At 37.7% G+C, this 22,222-nt stretch overlaps 1 protein-coding gene across 3 annotated transcripts in view; it reads left to right on the top strand.

The window, feature by feature from the left end:
- PAK2 (p21 (RAC1) activated kinase 2) overlaps positions 1-22,222 on the top strand; it is an 83,544-nt gene that overhangs the window by 44,195 nt on the left and 17,127 nt on the right. For all 3 annotated transcript variants that reach the window (XR_009054307.1, XM_057738845.1, XM_057738846.1), the window contains exons 3-10: positions 11,348-11,448; positions 11,784-11,931; positions 13,490-13,521; positions 14,854-14,961; positions 16,039-16,171; positions 17,504-17,567; positions 18,957-19,005; positions 20,490-20,602. Coding sequence is in view for 2 of the 3 variants with exons in the window: in XM_057738845.1 (XP_057594828.1) it covers positions 11,348-11,448; positions 11,784-11,931; positions 13,490-13,521; positions 14,854-14,961; positions 16,039-16,171; positions 17,504-17,567; positions 18,957-19,005; positions 20,490-20,602 (748 nt within the window). In the remaining variant the exon portion in view is untranslated. The remainder of the gene's footprint in view (positions 1-11,347; positions 11,449-11,783; positions 11,932-13,489; positions 13,522-14,853; positions 14,962-16,038; positions 16,172-17,503; positions 17,568-18,956; positions 19,006-20,489; positions 20,603-22,222) is intronic.

Here is a 22,222-nt window from a genome sequence, read left to right as displayed (position 1 = left end):
CACAGCTAATAATTTCATTAAAAAAAAAGATTCTAGAGTATCTTCAGTTATTCATCATTGGTTTTCATGTCACTGCAAAAATTAAGAAAATTAAAAATTACACTTTTTATAACAACTTGACTGAATAAATCTTTTGCACATCCCTGCTAAGTATGTATCTTATGCACTCTCAGTCATCAGAAATTCCATGAAAAGCAGGGCAGGTGGCATCCCTGCCCTCATAGAACTAATAAAAGACTACAACATATGATTACAAACTATGAAAAGTGATAAAAGGGACAGAGTAAGATGTCTGTCATATCTGGGAAGGCTTCATAAAGAAGTGATATTAGAGGGACTTCCTAGGCGGCACAGTGGTTGAGAATCTGCCTGCCAATGCAGGGGACACGGGTTCGATCCCTGCTCCAGGAAGATCCCACATGCCGCGAAGCAACTAAGCCTGTGCGCCACAACTATTGAGCCTGCGCTTTAGAGCCCGTGAGCCACAGCTATTGAGCCCATGTGCTGCAACTACTGAAGCCCACGTGCCTAGAGCCTGTGCTCCGCAACAAGAGAAGCCACGGCAATGAGGAGCCCGGGCACCACAACGAAGACTAGCCCCCACTGACCGCAGCTAAAAAGAAAGCCCATGCACAGCAAAAAAGACCCAACACAGCCAGTAAAATAAATAAATAAATAAATAAATAAATAAATAAATAAATAAATAAATAAATTTTAAAAAGAAGGGATTTAAAAAAAAAAGTGATATTAGAGCTGAAGGCTAAAGGATGAGTAAGTGAGGATGGTGAGGAGGATTTTGGTAGTTAAAAAGTGTGTTCTATGCCTAGAAAAGAGTTTCAGTGGCCCAAGTATGGGGGGATCATAGCACATTCGTGGACCTGAGTACGGTCAAGTGTGATTTGAAAGCAGAGAAGAAGAGAGAACAATAGCACGATGTATGTATGTATGTATGTCTACAGACAGCAGAAGAGGCTAAAGAGGTAGGCAGGGAGCAGGTCATAAAGGGCCTTGTATTCCATGCTACAGAGCTCAGATTTTATCCTGTTTTCCTGGGGAACCATTACAGAATTTTAAACAAGGGAAACACCCAGTCCCATTTCTGTCTTAAATAGGTGAGACTAGCAGCTGTCTAGAAAATAGGTTTTGCTGGAGGTCTAAGACTGAAGTTGGGAGCTAGTTAGGAGGATTTTGCAGTAGTCCAGGTGCAAAGTAGGCTTAACAAGGCTAGTAGTTTTGATAATGAACATGGCAGTGAGCTCTTGTCTTGGCTCCGTTCAGTTAGCTGGTGTTGAATGGTGTGTATTTACAAACTAAAGCAGTTTTCATATCTAATTATTCAACCTGTATGCACCTTCACCTCTATTTGGTTATGAAGATGATAGACTTAGAACTGTAAATATTCTTTCTGGCCTAAAATCTAATTCTAAGATGAATAATAGTGCTCCGTACTCTTCTGCTTCTTTCTGGAGGATACCCTTCTGTGTGATGCGGCAAGTGTAGCTCACCGGTTTGAAGCTGTTCTGGGTCAAAAGAACAATGATTCTGTTAAACAGAAAAGTCTTCCTTTTAAAGAAACGGGGGCTTTTTTAGCCTTGGACGCTCCCTCAAATGTAGCCTGAAAAGTGGTGGCTTGGAAGGATGTGGTAGTGGCATCCTTAGCGTTCTTTCAAGTGCCTTTTGTGCAGCACATGCCTCGGCTGAAGCTTGCTGCCTGCCTGCTTGTTTTGTTGTCTCGTGAAGTTGAAACAGCTTGCTGAGAACCCTTTCCCCCCAGTCCACTAACAAACTGCATTTTTATTAAAAGAAGTTTCTTTCCCTGGCTCATTACTTCCCTTCAGGTGATCCAGTTGCTGCCTGGACATCCTGCAGATAAATGATTTTGTGGGTTTTTTTTTTGCTGTTGATCCTTGTAGTTCTTGGATTCCGGAGTTATAAGGCAGTGATTCTATTTACATAGCATTATCCTTCCCCCACATTGTTTGACTTGAGACATGCCTCAGTATCATTTTGTTTTAGATACTGTTTTTAATATCCCTTTATCCTCCTACTAGGACTACTAAAATACAGGGAGTATTTGTATGTGTGTGTGCTATATAAAAACAAATGAAATTAAACAGATTTTTAGGGTATTGTGCTTTAAATTCTGCTTAATCACTTTCACGTCTTCCCTTTAACTCTTTATTCTATACTCCTAATATATATGAAACTTTCTGTTAAATGTCTGTAAATTTTTCAACATTTCCAAATTGAAAAATACGGCTGGGTCTTGGACACAACAGGAACCGGGAATTCCCTTTCTATATGTCTTGTTTTCCCGCTTTCTGTGTATCTGATCATATTTCTTTCATATATCATACTGATTTTTTTTTTCCCTGTGTGTTAGGAAGTACAGCCCTCAACAGTTCCTGGGCTTTATATCTTATATTCACTGGTAAGAGGCTGATTCTAAGGGTGCTGAGTATGGGTTAGTTTAAGTATTCGCCCCTGAACCAATCTAATTGGCTGGGAGTTTGTGGGGAACTGCGACTGACGTGGCTTGAATTAGATGCCTGCCTTGGACCATCATCTGTAATCAAGGTCACATAAGAAAATAGCATCTTTCCCAACTATGTACATATCAGAAGCGGGATGCTGAGCAGATTTTTAAAAAAGAAGAAACATGAAACTGTATGTTTTTCTGTCAGCAGTTCAGAGCCATATAAAGAGTCATACATATATCAGAGCTGTATGTAGAGTTGGTTAATAAATATTTCCTTCTATATGCAGGATACCAAGCGAAAAGTCAAGGGACTTATAGAGAAAGTAGAGGGCACGACTTCAGGTTATTCACAGTCTAATGGAATAAGAGAGGTGGTTTATGAGAGATGTAAATGTGCATTTTAGTAAAGGTAGCAAAATTTATATTTAACAGGTGCATTTCCCTCTTGTCCTTTCCACGACCAGTGTGTCCTGCCCTCCTACCATAGCCTATTAAGAGACTCTTCTGGTTAAATATAGCAGATTGACCACGTGCCTGTATTTACTGCCCCTCCCCAGACACAACTAAAATGAGAGTAAAAAAAGAATTATTTTTTCTACCACGAGGCAAAAGAGAACGAGAGAGGAAACAGTAGCATACAAGAGATTTCATTACGTATTTGGAAGAGTGCAGTGGTGGAGAATGGAAACTGACTAAGCAGAACAGAGGAAGACATAGCCTTAGTGTTTGCAGAAGGCACTGTTTATGAGAAGTGAACCAGTTTCCTTTGTAAAAATCCCAGAGGCTCAGGATTTAGAGGCACACAATAGTTGTGTGTGGGTGTGTGGTTATATTTCATACATAGGCTGAAAAGGGGGGGAATTAGTTGAGTATATAGGACGTGTTGAAGGCCCTCAGGGCCCCTCCTTTATCCCATGTGTTTATTTGAGGAGAATTAAATCTGCGAGGCTCCTTATTCTTGTAGAAGAGTCAGAAAAAGGTATAGAACCAGAATGAAAAAGGCAGATTCAAGAACGTTAACATACTGAACTCCTTTCTTCTGCCTTGCTTTTAGAGCACTTGCACCTTGAGTCAAAGCCGTCAGACAAGAGATTGAAAGATTTTTTTCTGGATAAACAGAATGTCCTGGGGAAAAATATTTCTGATACTCCACACCCATCCCCATCTTTAATGGAAAGGCTGACTTAGCTCCCAGTTAACTTTTTAATACTTTTATCAGTAAGCAGCAAAGATCACCAGACATTTGAGAAAAATCCTTAACTTCAGAGCGTCCAGAACAACAGGGGATAAAATAGGAATGTAGAAGAAACAGGGAGGGGAAAGAAAACCCAGCCTATATACACACATAAACTATATAATCTGCAAAGAGAGAAGGTAAAGTGCGTGCATGAAACAGGAAAAGTATTCTCAGAGGAAAAATGATCAGAGAACAGTGAGAAATAATTGTTGGAATATCAACAGTGAAGATTACCAGCACAAACAAAAGATATCAATAGGCAGAGGATTGAAAGATAGTCAAGAAAATTTTCCCAGATTGTTAAAAGTACAAAGATGGAAAATGTGAGAGAAAAGATAATAGTTATAAGATCAGACCAGGATGAGTTGATCTAACTAATAATGACAAAGAAAATAGAAGAGAATAATTAAATAGTGGAAAAAATTTCCCGGGTCTGAAAAATGTGATTTCTGGGTGGAAGCAGCTCACTGGATACTCAACACAGTGAATGAATGACGACCACGTCAAATCACATCATCCTGACGTTTCATTAGACCACAGATAGGGCAGCAAAACCTGTTACACTTCCACCCAAGATGAAGCAACAGGGACCAGATTTACCTCCCCACCTAAAAAAACTAAAACACTGGGAAAAATATATAAAACAACAGTTGTGGAGACAGTGAACATCAGACAGTAAAGGAAAGTGATCCCTGAGAGATGGGACACAAATGAGGGGAGTCCTTCAGCTGGTGCAGCTTATTGCCTGAAGAGTCTACGGTGATGGGGGGACAATTAAGTGGCCTCCTGAAGATGAGAAGCAGAGCTGGGAATTTGGGGCTGCCAAGGCTGATAGATTGTAGTCAGAGTGTTGGAGAGTAAAGAGCTGAGCAGAGAGAAAAAGATCTGCAGCAGGTCCCCTTGGAGTCTTCAGTAGCACGTGCAATGTGAGGAAACTACCCAAAACTGAAGGGAGAAAGCCACTGGAAACTTTTTTTAAAATAAATAAATAAATAAATTTATTTATTTATTTATTTACTTATTTATTTAATTGGCTGTGTTGGGTCTTTTTTGCTGTGCGCGGGCTTTCTTTTAGTTGCGGTGGGTGGGGGCTACTCTTCATTGTGGTGCATGGGCTCCTCATTGCCGTGGCTTCTGTTGTTGCGGAGCATGGGCTCTAGGCACGTGGGCTTCAGTAGTTGCGGCACATGGGCTCAATAGTTGTGGCTCACGGGCTCTAAAGCGCAGGCTCAATAGTTGTGGCGCATAGGCTTAGTTGTTCCACACCCTGTGGGATCTTCCTGGAGCAGGGATCGAACCCGTGTCCCCTGCGGTGGCAGGTGGATTCTTAACCACTGCGCCGCCAGGGAAGCCCGCCACTGGAGATTATTAGAAGAAACAGCTTTCAAAGCTCACAAAGGGCCCAGAATATTTCCTATTCTCACTATTCAGAGTACAAAATACTGGATAGAGGTCTTGCCCCCGTAGCAGGACAGGATTAGCCCTAGATTAAATACTGCTCCAGCCTTGCCTAACAAAACTTTAAAAATAATACCTAAAAGGATCAACTATTTCTCTCCTATGTGAGTAGACAGCTAAGAATCGCTTGTGTCCCAGAACAAAATTCACAAATATTTATAGGAATGCAAAAATATCTACACCTAACAAGGAAAAAATGTCGGTGTCTGGTATCCAATCAATATTTGTAAATAGATATGAGTAAATGAGTAAAATCCAATCAATTGGAGTCAATCCCAAAATGGCACAGAGGATACAATTAGTAGGCATAGAATTAGTAAACATTAAAATATTTAATTAACTGTATCCTATATGTTGAAGAACACAAAGGAGAGATTTAGCATATTTAGAAAAAGCAAAGGAGGAGAGAAAAGAGAACAAATCAAAATTCCAGAGCTGGAAGATGCACTGGACAAAGCTCACCGCAGACTAGACGTTGCAGAGGAAAAAATGAGTGAATTTGAAGACCATGGCAATAGAAACCATCCAAAATAAAACTTAGAGAAAAAAGACTGAAACAAAAGTGAACAGCTGTGGGACAACTTCAGGCAGACTAATGTAAGTATAACTGAAGTCTCCAAAGGAGGGGAAGGGGAGAGACATTTAAAAAAACAATACTTAAAATAAGGACCTACTGTACAGCACAGAGAACTCTACTCAGTACTCTGTAATGGCCTATATGGGAAAAGAATCTAAAAAGGGGCGGGTATATGTATATGTGTAACTGATTGACTTTGCTGTACACCCAAACTAACACAACTTTGTAAATCAACTATACTCCAGTAAAAATTATTTTTTAAAAAAACCCTTAAAAAAAAACTAAACAATGGGTGATTTTTTTCTCCCCCTAAATTTAATGGAAACTATAAACTCACAAATTCAAGAAGTTCAGTGAATTCTGAGCACAGGAAACATGATGAAAACTACACAAAAGCATGTAGTCATTGTTTAAAACCAGTGATAGAGAAAAATCTTAAAAACATCCAGACCTTTGGCTCAATTTTCTGTGAACCTAAAACTGCTCTAAAAAAGTCTGCTTTTCTTCAAAAAAAAACAAAACAAAAAGGCATATTTTTATAAATGAAAAAAAATTTGAAAAGCTGTCAGAAAGAGAAGACACATAGAGGAAAAAAAGGACAACAGACTTTATGTAAGCAACAATGCAGCCAGAAGATAAGGAGCACATCTGTAAAACACTGAAAGAAAAAAAAAACTTGTCAACTTCGAATTCTGTATCCTGTGAAAATATCTTCCAAAAAGGAAGGAGAAATAAAAGTTTTAAATGTATAAAAGCGGAAAGAGGTTATCACCAGCACACCTACACTATAAGAAATATTAAACCAAATCCTTCAGGCAGAAGGAAGGTGATGTCAGATGGAAATGTGAATCTGCATAAAGAAATGAAAATCATTGGGAGTGTTGTGTTTTTCTTATCTAAATTTCTTTAAATGATAATTGAGTTTCTAAGAAATGAAGCATCGATACATTCCCTCACATGAATGAACTTCAAAAACTAAACTAAGTGAAAAGAGTCATTTACAAAAGACCGCATGTTGTATGATCCCATTTATATGAAAGCCAGAATAGGCACATCTGTGGAGATAAGAAGTACATTAGTGGTGGATTAGAGCTGGGGCAGAGGCCTAGGGAGCAGTCGGAAGTGACTGGTAGTAGGTACAGCGTTTCTTTTGGGGATGGTGAAAATGTTCCAGAGTTGTGTTGTGGTGATGGTTGCACAATTCTGTAAATGTACTGAAACCCATTAAATTATATAATTTAAACAGGTGAACTTTATGGTATACAGAAAATTATAGCTTGAAAAAACAAAGGAGATAAAAGGTAATTATAATGTAGTTAATCCAAAAGAAGAAAAAAAAGGAAGTGGAAACAAAGAATAGGTAGAGACCATTCAAAAACAAAAGGATGGTGGGTTTAAACCCAGCTACAGCAGTCACATTAAATGTAACTGACCTAGACACTCCACTTAAAAGGAAGAAATTAACAGATTGTTAAAGCAGAATTAAATATATATGCAGCCTATAAGAAATCCACTTTTAAAAACATAAAGCCGCAAAATAGGTTAAAATAATTTCTTAAAGTATGCTAACAGTGAAAAAGAAACTGGACTGGCTATGTTAATATCAGACAGAGTAGATTTTACAGGAAGAAATATATATTTCTCTAAATAGTTAGGGATAAGGAATAAGGTGTTTTTTTTTTTCTTTTTTTCTTTTTAGTTGTGGCACACGGGCTTAGTTGCTCCGCAGTATGTGGGATCTTCCTGCAGCAGGGATCGAACCCGTGTCCCCTGCATTGGCAGGTGGATTCCTAACCACTGTGCAACCTAGGAAGCCCGAGGTGTTTTTGAAATTTATTTTATTTTTTGGCTGCTTTGGGCCTTCATTGCTGCATGCCAGCTTACTCTGGTTGTGGCATTCGGGGACTGTTTCTTGTTGCAGTGCGCAGGCCTCTCATTGTGCTGGCTTCTCACGGGCTTAGTTGCTCCAAGGCATGTGGGATCTTCCCGGACCAGGGCTTGAACCCGTGTCCCCTGCATTGACAGGCGGATTCTTAACCACTGTGCCACCAGGGAAGCCCCAGAAAGAAGTTATTTTATAATAATAATAAGGTCTGTTCATCAAGATAGTATAATAGAACTAAACATTTATGCACTTAATAGCAGAGCTTCAAAATACATGAAGCAAAAACAGAATTTGGAAAAGAAATAGACAAATAGTTATAGTTGCAGACTCCAATACCCTGGTCACAGTAATTGGTAGAATAAGTAGACAGAAAATTGCTAAAACAATCAGCCAACTTGACCAATTGACCTTTATAGATTATTCCATTCTTTTTAAGTGAATGTGGAACATTTACCAAGATACCGTATTCTGTGGCCAGTTTTTAAAGTCTCAATAAATGTGGGAAGATTCAGATCATAAAGTACATTCTGTGACCACAGTGTAATTAAGTTAGAAATTAGTAACAGAAAGATCTCTGGAAATATTTGAAAAGTAAATAAAAGCACTTCCAAATAAATGAAATTAAAAGGATATTTAGGAGATATATTAAACTGAGTGAAAATGAAAATTCAGGACATCAATATCTGTATGATACTGCTAAAGCAATACTTAGAGGAAATTTATAGTATTAAACATCCATGTTAGAAAAGAAAAGAAAGATTTCAAATCACTGTTTTCAGCTAAGCCATTTTAATAAACTAGAAGGGAAGAGTAGTTAAGATGCAAAGTAAGTAGATGAAAAGAGGTAATAAAAGTCAAAGCGGAAATCAGTGAAAAAAAAACAACCCAGAAAAATCTATGAAATCAAAAGTTAATTCGTAGTAGGAAGGTGGAAAAGATACAAGTTATCAATATTGAGAATGACAAAGCTGGCATCTCTATACATTTTACAGATATTAAAAAGATAAGGTAATATTATGAACAAATTCAACACATTAAAATACAAAAATTTCTTGAAAGACACGAGTTTTCAAAGCTCACTCAAGAAAAAATAGGTAACCTGAAAACCCTATATTTCTTCGGAAAATTTAGTTTATAGTTAATGACCTTCCCACAAAGACTCAGATGGCTCTATTGGTGAATTTTACCAAACGTTTGAGGTAGAAATATTATCAATTCTACACAAACTTCTAGAAAATTGAGTAGGAGGGAATACTTCTCAAATCGTTTTGAGTCCAGCATTACTCATACCCCAGCCAAAAACATTACAAGAATAGAAAGCTACACACCAGTATCCTTCATGAACATAGATGCAAAATCTTAGCAAGATTTTAGTAATTACAACCCAACAGTATATAAAAAGAGTAATTCATCATGACAAAGTGGATTTCGTTTCAGTAATACAGGTTGGTGGAACGTTTGGAAATCAGTCAGTGTAGTGTACTATGTTAACAAAATTTAAAAGGTGAGCTGCATGCTCATCTCAATAGATGTAGAAAAAGCATTTGACAAAATCCAATATTCATTTCTTTTTTAAAAAATTAATTTTTGGGGGGGCTGCCTTGGGTCTTTGTTGCTGCACCTGGGCTTTCTCTAGTTGAGGCGAGCGAGGGCTACTCTTTGTCATGATGCGCAGGCATTGTGGTGGCTTCTCTTGTGGCGGAGCATGGGGTCTAGGCGCTTGGGCTGTAGTAGTTACAGCACACAGGCTCAGTAGTTGTGGCGCACGGGCTTAGTTGCTCTGCGGCATGTGGGATCTTTCCGGACCAGGGCTGGAACCAGTGTCCCCTGCATTGGCAGGTGGATTCTTAACCCCCGCGCCACCAGGGAAGCCCGCAATATTCATTTCTGATCAAAGCATTCAGCAAATTTGAAATAGAAGGAAATGCCTTTAATATCTTTGAAAAATCTACCCTGGGATCAAACTTGATGGTGAAAAAATGGCTTTTCCTACAAAGATGAGGAAAAATACAAAGATTTTCCTTTCACCACTTTTATTCAGCAGTGTACTAGAGGTGCTAGGCAGTGCAATAAAGCAAGAAAAATAAATAAAAGTAATCCAGAGTGGGAAGGAAGAAGTAAACCCATCTTTATTCACCAGCAACATAATTGAAATTTTATAGGAAATCCTGTGATAGCTACAAAAATGCTACAGGAACAGAAAATAAGGGTTAATAGTAAGGTTTAAGGATGTAAGGTCAGTATTTGAGAATCAGTTTCTCTGTGCCATAAACAATTGAAAATTGAAATTTAAAAAGCTGTACCATTTGCCAGTAGCATCAGACCTTTTGAAATACTGTGCAGAAATCAGACAAAAGCAGTAACAGATCTGTACACTAACTATAAAACATTGCTGAGAGAAATGAAAGAAGACCTAAATAAATGGAGAAAGTCACTGTTTTCATGGATTAGAAGACACCATATTGTTAAAAAATCAGTTCTTCCTAAAATGATCTATAGATTCAGTTCAGTCTCAATCAAAATCCCAGCAGGCTTTTTTTTTTCTTTTTTTAGAAATTATCAAAATTATTCTAAAATTCACATGGAAATGCAGAAGACCTAGAATAGAGCAAACAATTTTTTAAAAAAGAAAAGGTTACAAGGCTAATACTATGTAGTTTCAGTGCCTATTATAAAACTACAGTAATCCAGGTGGTCTGATACTACTGGGATAAGATAAAAAGATTATTGCAACAGAGTTGAACATCCAGGAATAGACCTATGCATATATATGGTCAATTGATTTTCAGCAGTGGTTCAAATGAGAAAGTGGCATTGGCCTTCTAAATAGCAACACTGGAAATTAGAAGAAATTCGGAGGGGGTGGTATATTCAACCTAAATACATATATCGTTAGTCAAGAACTATCAATTAAAACAAAGGTGTATACCAAGAAGAGGAGAACATAGGATACAGAAAATAGATCCTAGCCCAGCATAAAAGTGAAGGAATGACCTAGGACTAATAACTGTGCCAGAAGCCTCTGCAGGTTAGAGCAAAAAAAGAATCTAAGAGCAGGGTGGCTAGGTGGGGGGAAAAGAAGAACTGATGTGTTTGAATTTATAGAGAATACTATTGATACGTGTGTGGCAGAAATGTAAAAATAATTGGTGGGACCACGGAAGAACTGGGAATCCTAAAATCTTAACAGTTATTAGTGTCAATAAAAAGGAAGAGTTAGAGTTGCACACGAAAGGCGATGTGGTCCTTGTAAACTGCCTGTTCATATGGTGTATGTTATCCATAGTCATAGCAATATAAGTTGCTCTTTCCAGATGCATGTAGCTCACTGGAAATAGGACTTGATAGACTTTGTTTTCCAAATTGTTCCGTATCTGAGGTGTCGCTCTTTATTTATGAGAGAACTAATAATCTGAGGGGCTCTCTATTCTGCCCTGAGCGCTTTTATTCAGGCTTGGTGCTGGGTCAGTCTGTGTGCCTCTTCCGTCAGGACACAGGTTGATACTCTCCACCCCACCCCCGCCCCCGCATTTGATGACGGAATAGGTTTCTGTTCTTGATTTATCAGTTTCCTATCAGCCAGTGTTTTTAGGGAAAATTTCTTTTTTAGGATAATTTTGTTCCTAATCTGTTTTGGGAAAACTGTAAACAGGATCATGAGTACCTTTATTAATCTTGTTTAAAGAGGCTCTTTTTTTAAATGCCCTCTAGGAAGTAAGAAGAAAGAGAAGGAAAGGCCCGAAATCTCTCCTCCATCTGACTTTGAGCACACCATCCATGTTGGCTTTGATGCTGTTACTGGAGAATTCACTGTAAGTTTACCAAGTTGGGACTCATTTATAAAGCATTACTCAAACCTTTCCTTTCAGTATTAAGTTTGAAGTTAACTTCTCTATCCGCATATTAACTGTGCATTCTTAGTGATTTTCTTTTACAAATGTGTTTGTGGTTGAATGTATTCTTTTCCTAGGGAGCTGAGCCTATTGATTACAACTTGCAAAATAGGTTTTAAAAACTAGACCTTTTAGAATTTAGTGAAACCTACAATTGTGTAGATTGACTTGTTTTATATATTTTGTCACTCCTCTGGAAGTTAATCTTATTAGAGCAACTCAAGACAACTAATTTCTGAATATCTTTTTGTTAGGGCATGCCTGAGCAGTGGGCTCGATTGTTACAGACCTCCAACATCACCAAACTAGAGCAAAAGAAGAATCCTCAGGCTGTGCTGGATGTCTTAAAGTTCTATGACTCCAACACAGTGAAGCAGAAGTACCTGAGCTTTACCCCTCCTGGTAAGACATCAGACCATGGTGAAAGGCTGATTTAAATGGGATTGTAGAGCTGTGGAGCCTTCTAGATAAAAAGATTGTTTCTGGAAAAATAAAAAGCTAAGCTATGGTGGTTGTCTCTACTTTTTCCCCTGCACACATCTGCCTTTTGTAAACTGCGGCAGCTCTTCCGCATAATTTGGAGTCTGGATCTCTTAGTTTTGCCAAAAGTGTGTGTTTGGGCCTTTTGTTTGTTTTTTCTCTTTACTGCTTTTGAATGAGTTCAGCAATAGAAAGGAAAGAGGATGATTTATAGGTGTGTTCATACTAGGAATATATTTATTGTCAGTGGGACAGGTTGTTTTGCTATATATAAATGCACAGACTTTGAAGTAGAAAATGTTTTTTCAAAATTTGAAACTCATCATAGATATATATACACAAAAAAATAAGCGTTAGAAATGAAAGAATTTATCCCTCAGAATTGGAATATCATCAGGTAAGAATTGGAAAATAGTAGATTTTTTTGAAGTTTATTTGTTCAAATAAGGATTAGAATAAAATGCATACATTACTTATAGCTAATTAGTGTCTCTCTTGAATTTCTTGTTATTTAGGCTTCCCCTCCCTCACACTGGTTCTTCATGCTCCCTTTTTCTTCCAATTTATTTGTTAAAGAAACAGTCATTTTTCCTGTTTCCCTTAGTGTAGATTTTGCTGATTACATCACAGGTTATCGTTTAATATGTTTCTCTGTCCTCTCAAGTCATACATGTAGTTTTAAAAAACAATATGATTGAGCTAAAATCATACATTTAGTTTTAATTAATTGTACTTATTTGATTGCATCCTCGCAGAAATAAGGGCTGTGTTGAAGGGAGAAATAGAGACCGCTTGGTAAATCTTGACCCTTTTTACATGGTCTAGCACATCCACAGCAAAAGGTCAGATTTGTCCCCAACTTTTGTGTCAACTAGTAAGTCTGTATAAATGAATAATCTTTTTTTTTTTAACCAACGTTTGAACAGAAAATGGTATATTTGCATGTGTGTGTGTATCTGGGCATTTTAAAAGGTAAAATAAAACTTGCTCTTCTAAACTCCAGAATGAATATATATTCAGTCTTCATGAACTGTGTTTTGCCTTCAGGGATTTGCTTTCATATTGATCAAAATTTATGTCAGTAATTTTCCTTTGCACAGTTACTGTTGGTTTCTTTAAGTTCCTTGATAGGCATTTTGCTGGAGAAAAATACCATTATGAATAGACTTCTCTTTGATTTTAAATACAGGTATAGTGTCAAATAAAATATTTTATTAAGGTATAATTCACCCACTTGAAGTATACAATTCAATGATTTTTAGCAAATTTACAAAGTTCTGTTAAACTTGAGGTTTATAATCTTGTGTAAATTCTTGTTTGAATACTGATATTGTTTTTTTCAAGACTTACTTCAGCTTAAAGTGAAATTTGCATAAGAACTTTTTACTTGCTCTGCTTTATCTTTTCTTCCTTTTATTGTATAAAAGTTGTTTTATTTTTTGAGTTGTTAACTTAGCATTATTTTCTGTTTTGTATTCAGAGAAAGATGGTTTCCCTTCTGGAACACCAGCAGTAAGTTAATATGTTATTTCTTATAGCTCTCACTCTGAGTTACCCAAAACAAGTCTCAATTTTTATTTTACTTTCTAAAATAAATTTCAGCCTCCAGAAATAACTTCTTGATGTTGATAGATGTTTTTAGGTAGCCACTTGATTATTTGAGGAAGCCATATTAAGAAAATAGAATTTCATCAGATGTTGCTTAAAGTAACTAAAACTTATGATCTTTAGAGCAGTTTAGCTACTTCTGATAATGTTTCCATATATAAACATGAAAACAAAGAACTTACCCACATTTTCCTCTGGCACCATCCTACTGAATATAAACTATGGAAATACACTGAACAATAGAAATCTTCAGAGTTGTCTGAAACTTTATGTAAGTTATCGTGTAAGCACAACTACCTCCTGCAAACAGTAGCTATTTTATTTTCAATTCCTCAATAAGGAGGAAACAATCTCCTGCAGTTATTTGAAGACTGTATGTAATAACATGTGAAGTACCTGCCTAGCACACACTTGGCATGTATTAAGCTCTATAGAAAGGATAATGCCTTCCTCTTTTGTTTTGTTAGCCACCACTTTTTCTGGTGAATCTGGCGGTTTTAAATAACTGGAAAACTCTGACTTATACAAAGTCCAGAGGATTTTTGGTTTTGGTCTTAACAAATGAAATGACTGTTTACTTTTTGGGCTTGTTTAAAGGGTATAAAATTCTCTATAAAGGGTATAAATTCTCTCTTAAGAATACTTGGTATTTACTGTATACATTTGTATCACAAACTTTTCTATAATGTATAGAATTACCTTTAGTTTTTAAATGATTAGATTAGAACCAGTGAGGTTTTATTGCTTTGAAATGAGCTATTAAATATTTTTTTAAGTATGTAAAAACCAGCGCTCGTTGTATTTTATTTATTTATTTTTATAAATTTATTTATTAATTTTATTGGCTGTGTTGGGTCTTTTTTAGCTGTGGGCGGGCTTTCTTTTTAGTTGCCGTAAGTGGGGGCTACTCTTCTTTGTGGTGCGTGGGCTTCTCATTGCCGTGGCTTCTCTTGTTGCGGAGCACCGGCTCTAGACGCATGGGCTTCAGTAGGTGCAGCACATGGGCTCAGTAGTTGTGGCTCATGGGCTCTAAAGCGCAGGCTCAGTAGCTGTGGTGCACGGGCTCAGTTGCTCCGCGGCACGTGGGATCTTCCTGGGGCAGGGATCGAACCCGTGTCCCCTGCATTGGCAGGCGGATTCTTAACCCCTGCGCCACCTGGGAAGCCAGCTCGTTGTATTTTAATGTATTGTTGTATTTGACTGGTCTTCCTTGCTTTGGTCCTGTGATAAATGCAGCTGAGTACCAAGGGATCGGAAACGTCAGCAGCGGTGACGGAGGAAGAGGACGATGATGACGAGACTCCGCCTCCTGTTATCGCCCCGCGGCCGGATCACACAAAATCCGTGAGTCTCCCATTCGTGCGTTGGGTTGTCTGTGTCTGTGCATGTGTGTTTTAGAAAAGAGCAGTCTGTTTTTGACGTCCAGTGATTCATTTTTAAAAAGTCCTCAGGCTTAAAATGTTTTAATATGGGAAATTGGACTGGGAGGTCTATACCTAAATACCACTCTTCAGAAAACTAGTTTTTTGAACATTAAAATCGAATAGGTTCTTTAAAAGTTAAAATACTTATCTTGTTGTGTTTTCTTTTTATATTACACCATCTCTTCCAGAGAACTCATCTATTTCTCTGCCTTTCTCTATTTATCTCAGTGCAGAAAAGTACCTAAATACCTAAAACTTGGATCTTACCTCTTGTCCAAAGTATGTGTTTTATCTCCCATTTAACATTTCTCTTAAAGCCTTGGTATCATTCAGCAGGCTGCTGAGAGTGAAATTTCTAGCAGATAAGGGAGAATTTTAACAATAACAACCCTAGATAGAGACAAACAGAGTCCCGTCCCTCTCGTGCTGATACAGATGAAGTAAGTGGAGCTTGGTGAAGTGTGGGCACAACAGGCGGGCGAGGCTCCCAGGACTGCTACTCGATCCTCCTCTAACCGTGGAGGGCTCGACTTTCTTTACCACTCAGAACTGGTTGATTGAAGTGAAGTAGTAGAGGTTACACGTGTGTGAAAGTTTTTATGGAAATTGATCATAGTTATGTCAACACCAGGGTTTCCATTATTTTGCTCTTTATATTTCTCTTGTACAGAAAATATGATTTTTAAACTTGTACTTCTTTTTGCTTCATTTCTGGCATATTATTTTCAGTCTGGTTACACTTACATTTCATTCACAGATCTGCTGTTTTGCTAGACAGACTTTTAAAATATATTCATGATGTGGCAGAGAAAAATGTTTCACGTTACCTCTTAGTTACCAGTCTTTTATAAGACAAGTCGGAAGGTATTATTCTCATTCTTTAGAACACTGAAGACAACTTAGTTTTTGTCAGAAATCAAAGAACTGAGTAGTGTCCCAGTAAGAATACCTAAAAATATTTTTTCTCAAATCTCAGTAATTAACTGTTTCTCTGCAGATTTATACACGGTCTGTAATTGATCCTATTCCTGCACCAGCTGGTGATGCTAATGTTGATGGTGGTGCCAAGACTTCAGACAAACAGAAAAAGAAGGCCAAAATGACCGATGAAGAGATTATGGAGAAATTAAGTATGTTACCTACTTTTTGCATTATCCTTAAATTTTAACAGCCGCTGAAACATTTGGCCCAGATGGATCTTAATTTATATCTTATATTTTGGCTTAAGACATGAAAAATAAATTGTTTTCTTCTGGGGACAACAGCTTCAATTAATGTAGTAAAGCCGAAATAATGCTCTCTGCTTGCTCACTGTTACGTGCTGACGAGTAAGCAGCACTTTGCAATAGTCAGTACTTCGGGGGGCGGTACTTCTCAAAAGGCCAAATCCAAGCGTCCTCGTTGGAAACTTGTCAAAGGAAGTTTGTATATATTTATGCACACCTGTAGAATACACAGTGTCCCGAAATAGCTAAACAATATGTGTAAGCATAAAATGTATTTTTTCTCTCTTCTCCGTTTTCATCCATCAGATGTCATTCGCCTGGATCGAGCACTGGAAATAATACACACAGTGCCAGAGAGAGGGTAGCAATAATGTTTCATCACAAGTCTGTAGCAACTGTAGTTATAAAGGACACCGACCTAGAGGGACCAAGGGAAATGTTATATATTGGTGACAGGCTGGAGCTTGGGTACCTGTGTAAAAGTGGATTATTTCTGTGAATTTCTTTGATATGCCCCTCTCTCCTTTTACCTTGTGAAAGTTTAAGTGAAAATTTAGTGTGGTTTTCTCATGTTTTGAGTTACTGGTAATGAGAATATAAGTTAGGGTTTTATGTACAACATCCTAATTTTAAGACCTGTTTCTTAGTTGTGGCATTGTGAACTTTCCTGAAACAGATGTATGATTAGTTCACATTAGAGTAATCTTTATAGTAATAAGTGGTTTCCTAAATATATTGGAAGATAGAAGGTATATGAGAAGAGTCAGAAAAGCCATTTAGGGTTTCTCGTTTGGATATTTTATATATATGTATTTATTTTTTCTCATAGTAAGTAGTTTTATAACTTACTGTTTAATACATTTCGGTAGAATAGGAAAAGTAGCATGACCAACCTTTCCTTTCCCTAGGAGTTGACCAGTTTTAAGACTGAACATGCCACATCCTGAGAATCCCCTTAGTCTCTGGAAAGCTGGTACAGTTGGTCATTCTAAAAGGTAGTCATTTTAGAGAAAGTGGTAGGATAATCAGATAGACATTAGTTAGGATGTCTAATTAACCTAGTGGAAATAATGTATTTTCTTGCTCTGATACTTTATTTTTATTACTTGTCTCTTTAGTGTTTTATGTTTGAAATCAGTGGAGTTTATTGAAAGGAATAATGTTAATCAGAATTAGCTTACAATTTTAAAATGTTTAACTGAGTTTCCAACTTTCTGTTGTTTTTGTTTAAAATAGGAACTATTGTAAGCATAGGTGACCCTAAGAAAAAATATACAAGATATGAAAAAATCGGGCAAGGGTAAGTATTTGTGACTGTATTACCAGAAGATTCATTGCTTCCTAGGTGTCCAGCAGGATATCTCTTTTGCCAGCTGACATTGAGCACTTATGGTATTCTGTGAGTAGTATCCTTGGATTTACGTAAATAAGTAATGCATTTATTTCTAGGTGCTATTAAAATACTATACTACTTAGCAGTGATTGCACATTGTTTCTTAAGTGTTATTTCACATTGATGCTGAGAGATTAGATGGGTGGGAAAATTGCCCACCAGATGTTTAAAAGACAGTAAGAAAGTTTACTACAAGATTACAGTTTTAAAAACCTACATTTTAATCACATCGTTGAGTATGAATCTTTAATTCTACCGATCTTCTGATTTTGTTCAATAATTTGTTGTTGTTTTTTAATTATTTTTTATTTATTTATTTATTTTTGGCTTGTGGGATCTTGGTTCTCTGACCAGTAATCGAACCCAGGCCCCCTGCAGTGGAAGCACAGAGTCCTAACCACTGGACCTCCAGTGAATTCCCAATAATTTGTATTTTTAAACTATGCTAACTGAAATCTTTTTTTCTGTTGCTTGGGAGCAAATGAATGTCTTGAATTTTTAATGTTATCAGTCTCTGGAAAGTGTTCTGTGAGTTTAGAAAGTGAGTTTAAGTCTTTTTGAAAACCTCCCTATGAATTTCTTTTTAAAAACCAAGTTCAGTTGCAGCACTCGTTTTAATAACAAAAAATTGAAAATCATGTTAATATTCTTCTGCCTAATAATGGATAATGTAAATAGTGTACTGAACAATATATGTGATAATTACGAGTGAGCTAGGAAAACACCCATCCACGTGGTGACCACCCCCAGTCCAGTGTGGAATTAGAAAAGCAAATTACGAGAAAATGTGTGAAATGAAGTCATTTATATGAAGTTAAAAAGTTATGTGAAATATTTTCTATAGCGGTACACACCTGTGTCCTTAGTAAAGCACAAAGAAATACATGGAAATGATGCATATCAAATACAGAATAAATTCCCAATGCAGATTACTTCAGGGAGGAGGGAGGATGCCTTTGGAAAAGGCACATAAGAACCTTCAGATGTATTCGTAGTTCTTTGTTTCTTAAGCAGGGACTTGGATCCATGAGTATATGTTCCTTTTTATTTCTTTTCTTTATCTTTTTTTATATTTTTGTAGGTCTGAAATTTATGACAAATTTCTAATATAAGTTTTGGCCACAAGGATTGCCTTTTTTTCTTATTTTCCCCCCTTTGTTTTTGCTTTTAATTCTTTTAAAGATGTTCACTCTTAAATGTTCTTTAACCCCTTTTTAGTTGTTCTGAGTATAAAGTCTTTGGATGTTGTGAGAATGATTTAGAAACCTTAAATCTGGTTGTGTCTTTTTTCCCTAGGGCTTCTGGCACAGTTTTCACTGCTACTGATGTGGCATTGGGACAAGAGGTAGCTACTTTTTCATACTTGTGGGTGTTACCTTTAGCTTTTTTTTTTTTTTTTTTTTTTTACTTAATTTATTTATTTATGGCTATGTTGGGTGTTCATTGCTGCGCATGGGCTTTCTCTAGTTGCGGAGAGTGGGGGCCACTCTTCGGTGCCGTGCGCGGGCCTCTCATTGTGGTGGCTTGTCTTGCTGTAGAGCACGGGCTCTAGGTGTGTGGACTTCAGTAGTTGTGGCATGTGGGCTCAGTAGTTGTGGCTTGAGGGCTCTACAGCGCAGGCTCAGTAGTTGTGGCACACAGGCTTAGTTGCTCCTCAGCACGTGGGATCTTCCCAGACCAGAGCTTGAACCCATGTCCCCTGCATCGGCAGGCAGATTCCTAACCACTGAACCACCAGGGAAGTCCCACCATTCGCTTTTTTTCTTTTTTTTAATTTATTTTATTGGCTGTGTTGGGTCTTTTTTGCTGTGCGTGGGCTTTCTTTTTAGTTGCAGTGTGTGGGGGCTACTTTTCGTCTTGGTGCGTGGGCTCCTCATTGCCATGGTTTCTCTTGTTGTGGAGCATGGGCTCTAGGCGCGTGGGCTTCAGTAGTTGCAGCACATGGGCTCAATAGTTGTGGCTCACGGGCTCTAAAGTGTAGGCTCAATAGTTGTGGCGCACGGGCTTAGTTGCTCCATGGCATGTGGGATCTTCCTGGAGCAGGGATCGAACCCATGTCCCCTGCATTGGCAGGCGGATTCTCAACCACTGCACCACCAGGGAAGTCCAAACCATTAGCTTTTAATATAGGAAGAAACTAGATCTGCCTATGAGTAATCAATAGGGAATCTCTTTTGCAGTTGACTATGTGGAAAGTATTACTCTAGGTAATTTTATAGGACTTTCCTTATAAAGAGGGGAAGAAAGAAGTAATTATATGTTTAGTTTTATAAATAAATGTTTAAAAAATTATTTTCTGGGGACTTCCCTGGTGTCACAATGGATGAGTCTCCGAGCTCCCAATGCAGGGGGCCTGGGTTTGATCCCTGGTCAGGGAACTAGATTCCACACGCATGCCACAACTAAGAGTTCTCATGCCACAACTAAGAAGCCTGCATGCTGCAACTAAGAAGCCCACTTGCTGCAACTAAGGAGCCCGTGAGCCACAACTAAGGAGCCTTCCTGCTGCAACTAAGACCCAGCATAACCAAATAAATAAATATATATATATATTTTTTTTCCCCCCAGCTTGGGATAAAAAGATTAATTCCTAACACTGAGCTGACGTTGGGTTTAGATTTCAAGAGAAATCTAAAAATATTTCGGCTCTGTGTATTACAAAGAATTATACATAGGCAGTTGCAAGTTAAAGTACTGCCCGTGAGTAAATTATAATCTCATTGTATAGTATGTATATAGTAAATTAGATTATTAACTGATCCGTGTTTATAATTTTCTAAGAGAATGAGGAAACTTGTTCTGATTGTTTTTTCCCCATTTCCATTACAGGTTGCTATTAAGCAGATTAATTTACAGAAACAGCCAAAGAAGGAATTGATCATTAATGAGATTCTGGTGATGAAAGAATTAAAGAATCCCAACATAGTTAACTTCTTGGACAGGTAAATATAAATATTTCTTAAACATTGGGAGAAAAATGTAGAAATTTTAAGTCTCATGGTTTTGGGGGCTAGCCAGTTTAGTTAGACTAGGGTTGCGTGTCAACACTGAAAAGTAAGCTTGAAGGGGGAGGAGAGGTAAAAATAGCATATTACAATTTAGAAGGTCCTTTTTCTATATTCCTATCACCTGGCAAGCGACAGAAGACAGTTAAGTGAAGGACGTTGCTGCTGGTGCTCATATTAATTACAAGTGATCAGAAGCAGAAACATTAAGGAAATGTTGGCTGTGATTCACGTCTTGACTGACAGAGGTGACTTGGCCACACAGCTTTTAAACTTTCAAGTCAATTTTTATTTCAAATTTTGTCTTTCATGGGCAAATAGCATGTTTATCAAAACGTCACTTAGGGACTTCCCTGGTGGTGCTATGGTTAAGAATTCGCCTGCCAATGCGGGTGACACGGGTTCGAGCCCTCGTCTGGGAAGATCCCACATGCCACGGAGCAGCTAAGCCCACATGCCACAACTACTGAGCCTGTGCTCTAGAGCCCATGAGCCACAACTACTAGCCAGCATGCCACAACTGCTGAAGCCTGTGTACCTAGAGCCTGTGCTCTGCAACAAGAGAAGCCACCACAATGAGAAGCCTGCACACTGCAACTAGATGACGCCTGCACGCAGCAGTGAAGACCCAATGCAGCCAATAAATAAATGAATTAAAAAAAAAAACAACAAACCTCAGTTAGTTTAGGAATTAATGTTAAATAGCAGAACAAAAAGTAGGAGAGAAAATTGTGTCTTAACTTTTGGGGGTGGGGGGTCAGGCACACCACCGCGTGGTGTTACGGGATTTTAGTTCCCTGACCAGCCATCGAACTCGAGCCCTTAGCACTGACAGCACAGAGTCCTACCCGTGTACCACCCCTGGGAATTGCCTTACCTCTGTTTCTTTAAAAAGCAGTTAATGTGTATGTGAATGAAAGAAGAATAGCAGAAAAATAAATGAAAATTATAGTAATGATTGTGTAGGAGATAGGGAATTATAGGTGATTTTTTAATTTCCATATTTAAATTTGTTTTGAATGGGTTAAAAGAAAACACATTTTTAGACTTTAGGGCTAGCTCTGGGGACCATGTTCATAGAAATAAACTTCCCATGTACATTTCTCTGCTTTTTAAAATAGTATTTCAAGTCAGTAAAGCATGGTGGTTAAGCTAAGCCGTAAGCTTTGGGACCAGTTGTGCTTGGCTTCAGATTCTGTCACTTACTCGCTGTGTGACTTTGGATGAGTTACTTAGCCTTTCCAAGCCTCCATCTCTTCGTCTGTGGAACAGGATGAGTCATTCCTACCATACAGGGCTTATTTTATTTGAAATAATCTATGTACCCACTCAAATTAGAATTTTAAAGTGATTCAGGAAAATCATAATGACCCTCAGTTGTGTGTGTGTGAGTGTGTGTGTGTGTGCTCTTCTGTAGCAGCTTTTCAGTTTTCTTCCTAGTTATCAAAGTTACCAGCTTTCTAGTTTTTGTAATCGGATGCCTAACATTTAAATTCTTCAATATAGAGTGCCATTTGTTTAGAAAAAGTGAAAGTGTGAATGTATTTTGTATGTTCT

This window comes from Hippopotamus amphibius, chromosome 6 (genome assembly GCF_030028045.1).
Source record: "Hippopotamus amphibius kiboko isolate mHipAmp2 chromosome 6, mHipAmp2.hap2, whole genome shotgun sequence".
Classification (NCBI taxonomy): domain Eukaryota; kingdom Metazoa; phylum Chordata; class Mammalia; order Artiodactyla; family Hippopotamidae; genus Hippopotamus; species Hippopotamus amphibius.
The sequence above is the reverse complement of the archived record's forward strand: the minus strand, read 5'-3'. Positions and strand labels throughout refer to the sequence as shown.